This window comes from Protobothrops mucrosquamatus, unplaced genomic scaffold (genome assembly GCF_001527695.2).
Source record: "Protobothrops mucrosquamatus isolate PMUCROS unplaced genomic scaffold, P.Mucros_1.0 scaffold381, whole genome shotgun sequence".
NCBI classification, from domain to species: domain Eukaryota; kingdom Metazoa; phylum Chordata; class Lepidosauria; order Squamata; family Viperidae; genus Protobothrops; species Protobothrops mucrosquamatus.
This window is the reverse complement of record NW_015386713.1, coordinates 166426-169056: the sequence shown is the minus strand read 5'-3', so window position 1 is coordinate 169056 and position 2631 is coordinate 166426. Positions and strand designations below refer to the sequence as shown.

The 2631-nt window shown below is 52.3% G+C and overlaps 1 protein-coding gene across 2 annotated transcripts in view; it reads left to right on the top strand.

Moving 5' to 3' along the window:
* Nucleotides 1-1006: 1006 nt before the first annotated feature.
* BCAR1 (BCAR1 scaffold protein, Cas family member) overlaps nt 1007-2631 on the top strand; it is a 13516-nt gene continuing 11891 nt past the window's right edge. For both annotated transcript variants that reach the window (XM_015815882.1, XM_015815883.1), the window contains exon 1: nt 1007-1558. In XM_015815882.1, coding sequence (XP_015671368.1) covers nt 1022-1558 — 537 coding nt within the window. In that variant the 5' untranslated portion in view covers nt 1007-1021. The remainder of the gene's footprint in view (nt 1559-2631) is intronic.

The window sequence follows — 2631 nt, the reverse complement described above, 5'->3', positions numbered from 1 at the left end:
TTTAGTCTGAAGGAAAAGAAGGAGGACTGGGGTGTTGTTGTTGTTTTCCTAAGAAGAATAAAAACAAAGATTGACTTGGTGCTTTTGTGGGATTTCCAAGGGCTTTTATTATTGTTATTATTTTAAAAAAGGGGGACACAACACAGTCTGCTGCTTTAGGGAGATTTTGTCTTCCCGGAGAATAGATGAGAAAAAACAAACTGGGAGGGAGGGAGGAAGGAAGCAGCGATGACCCTGAGCTTTTCTTGGGCGGAATCTGGATTTATACTTGAAACTGAAAGCAGTGAAAAATGCAGTCCTGATTATTCCCATGCAGTGAATTGTCCTCAGGACTGCATAAATTTCGTAAGGTTTGGAAAAAAACGGGGAAAAGGCTATTTTATGTGGAAGAGGGGCAATTGGGACTGTGCTAGCAGCTTTCTCCTACTTTCTTGCCTTCCTAGCCATCTCACAGGCTTTCCGGAGGGCTGCCGGTGTGACCCGGGATTCGGATAGTCCTCGACTTATGATTGGTTGCTTAGTGACCGTTTGAAGTTATGACCGACCCTGAAAATGGGACTTACATGCGCTGGCTGGGGAATTCTGGAAGTCCACAAGTCTTGAAGTTGGAGACCCCTGCTCTAGGGTGCTCTAGGATGTTTACTTGATTGATTTGGACTTACTTCAATGTGCAAAACACAACTGGTTCTAATTAGTTAAGCTTTCTGGTTTAGCATGTTGTTGTACTAGGCTGCAGTGGCTTGCTCCAGAAACCATAGTTAGTGTGTTTCTTGCTCATGGGATTGGTTGGTTGGTTTGTGGCTTAGAGTGATGGGCCCACCCGCCTTAACCCTTGTGGTCTGCAAATGGTGGTACAGGCCCCTGTGTGTTGGGCACGTTCCACAAACTGGGCTAGTTGAATGAATGCTGGCCTGACGCGACACCCTTTGCTCTGCCTCTCTTGCAGAACGTGCTGGCCAAGGCGCTGTACGACAACGTGGCCGAGTCCCCGGACGAGCTCTCCTTCCGCAAGGGGGACATCATGACGGTGCTGGAGCGCAACACGCAAGGCCTGGATGGCTGGTGGCTCTGCTCCCTGCACGGGCGGCAGGGCATCGTGCCAGGCAACCGCCTCAAGATCCTGGTGGGGATGTACGACAAGAAGCAGTTCCCGGGGCCCGTCCAGGGCTCCCCCCAGCCTTCGCTGCCACAGCCCGCCGGACAGACCCCCCTCGCCTTCTCCCAGCAAGGGGGCTACACCCCGCTCTCCCCTGCCTCTCAATACACCCCCATGCACCCCTCCTACCTTCCCCAAGAGGACAATGTCTACTTGGTGCCCAACAAGACCCCAGGGGCCCCGGGGCCCTTCCAGTCTCCTGCCAGCAAACAGATTCCCGCCTACCCCAAGCCAAATCCTTCTCAAGCCCAGGACGTTTATCAGGTGCCAGTCGGGCCGGGCTGCCCATCCCAGGACATTTACCAGGTCCCTCCGGCCCCCTCCGGCCTGGGGCAGGACATCTACCAGGTCCCTCCTTCTCTGGACGGCCACGGCTGGGACCCCCCCAAGGCCCAAGGCAAGGTAGGTGGCCAAGATGGGGCATCTGGGCTCCATGTCTTTCTTTGTCCACACTGGCCGGTCCAAAAAACCCTCCACCGGGGATGATCCAAGGCTGCCTTACGCAGTGGGGCTCTTCAGCTGGGGATCATGGGCCCTGTCTCCATATCTAGAGGGCACCCTCTTTGGGAGAGCTGGATTAAGCTGAGGGGGTGACGGGGGAGGGGTGTAGAAACAGGAAGAATCCTCATCCAGCCTGAAAAATGCCATCCTGGCTGCTTCTGCATCTTTGCACTCCATTCAGAGAGTCCTCGACTTACGACCGATTGCTTGGCGGCTCCTCAAAGTTCCGATGGACCTACTTGGGGGTTATTTATGACCCAGATTCAAAGTTGGGTCCTCCCCACCACGTTATATGACCGTACTTTGGGGCACTGCAAAACGGGTCATACAATTGAATCGGTCACATGACCAACCTGCTTTATGACTGTCATGTCTTTTTTGACCGTTATGATTGTAATTCAAGGATGATCTGTACCAGCCTTTCGAGGGAGGCCAGGTTGAGAAAATGGCATGGCAGGGATTCTCTCTTTCTTTCTTTCTTTCTTTCTTTCTTTCTTTCTTTCTTTCTTTCTTTCTTTCTTTCTTTCTTTCTCTCTTTCTTTCTCTCTTTCTTTCTCTCTCTCTCTCTCTCTCTCTCCCCCTCCCTTTCTCTTTCTTTTTCTCTTTCTCTCTCTCTCTCTCTGTCTTTCTCTCTTTCTCTTTCTCCCTCTCTTTCTCTTTCTTCTCTCTCTCTCTCTCCCTCTTTCTCTTTCTCTCTCTCTTTCTCTTTCTCTTTCTCTCTTTCTCTCTCTCTCTCTTTCTGTCTCTTTGCAGATAGAGACCCACAGCAGGGGACAGTCTGGGCCTGCAAATATTGCCTGTCTCCTCCCCTTGCAAATTGGGCAGTTAGTCTAAAAGGGGGCTCGTACCTCCCTCCCTCCCTTCCTCGGCTGCTTTGGGGCCGGATCCCCCTGGCTGGGCTTCAGTCTGTCTCGCTGGCCGGAGATGGTGGCTCCAGTAGGAGGGGGTGTCTGATGTGACCAGTGAGGGGCCAT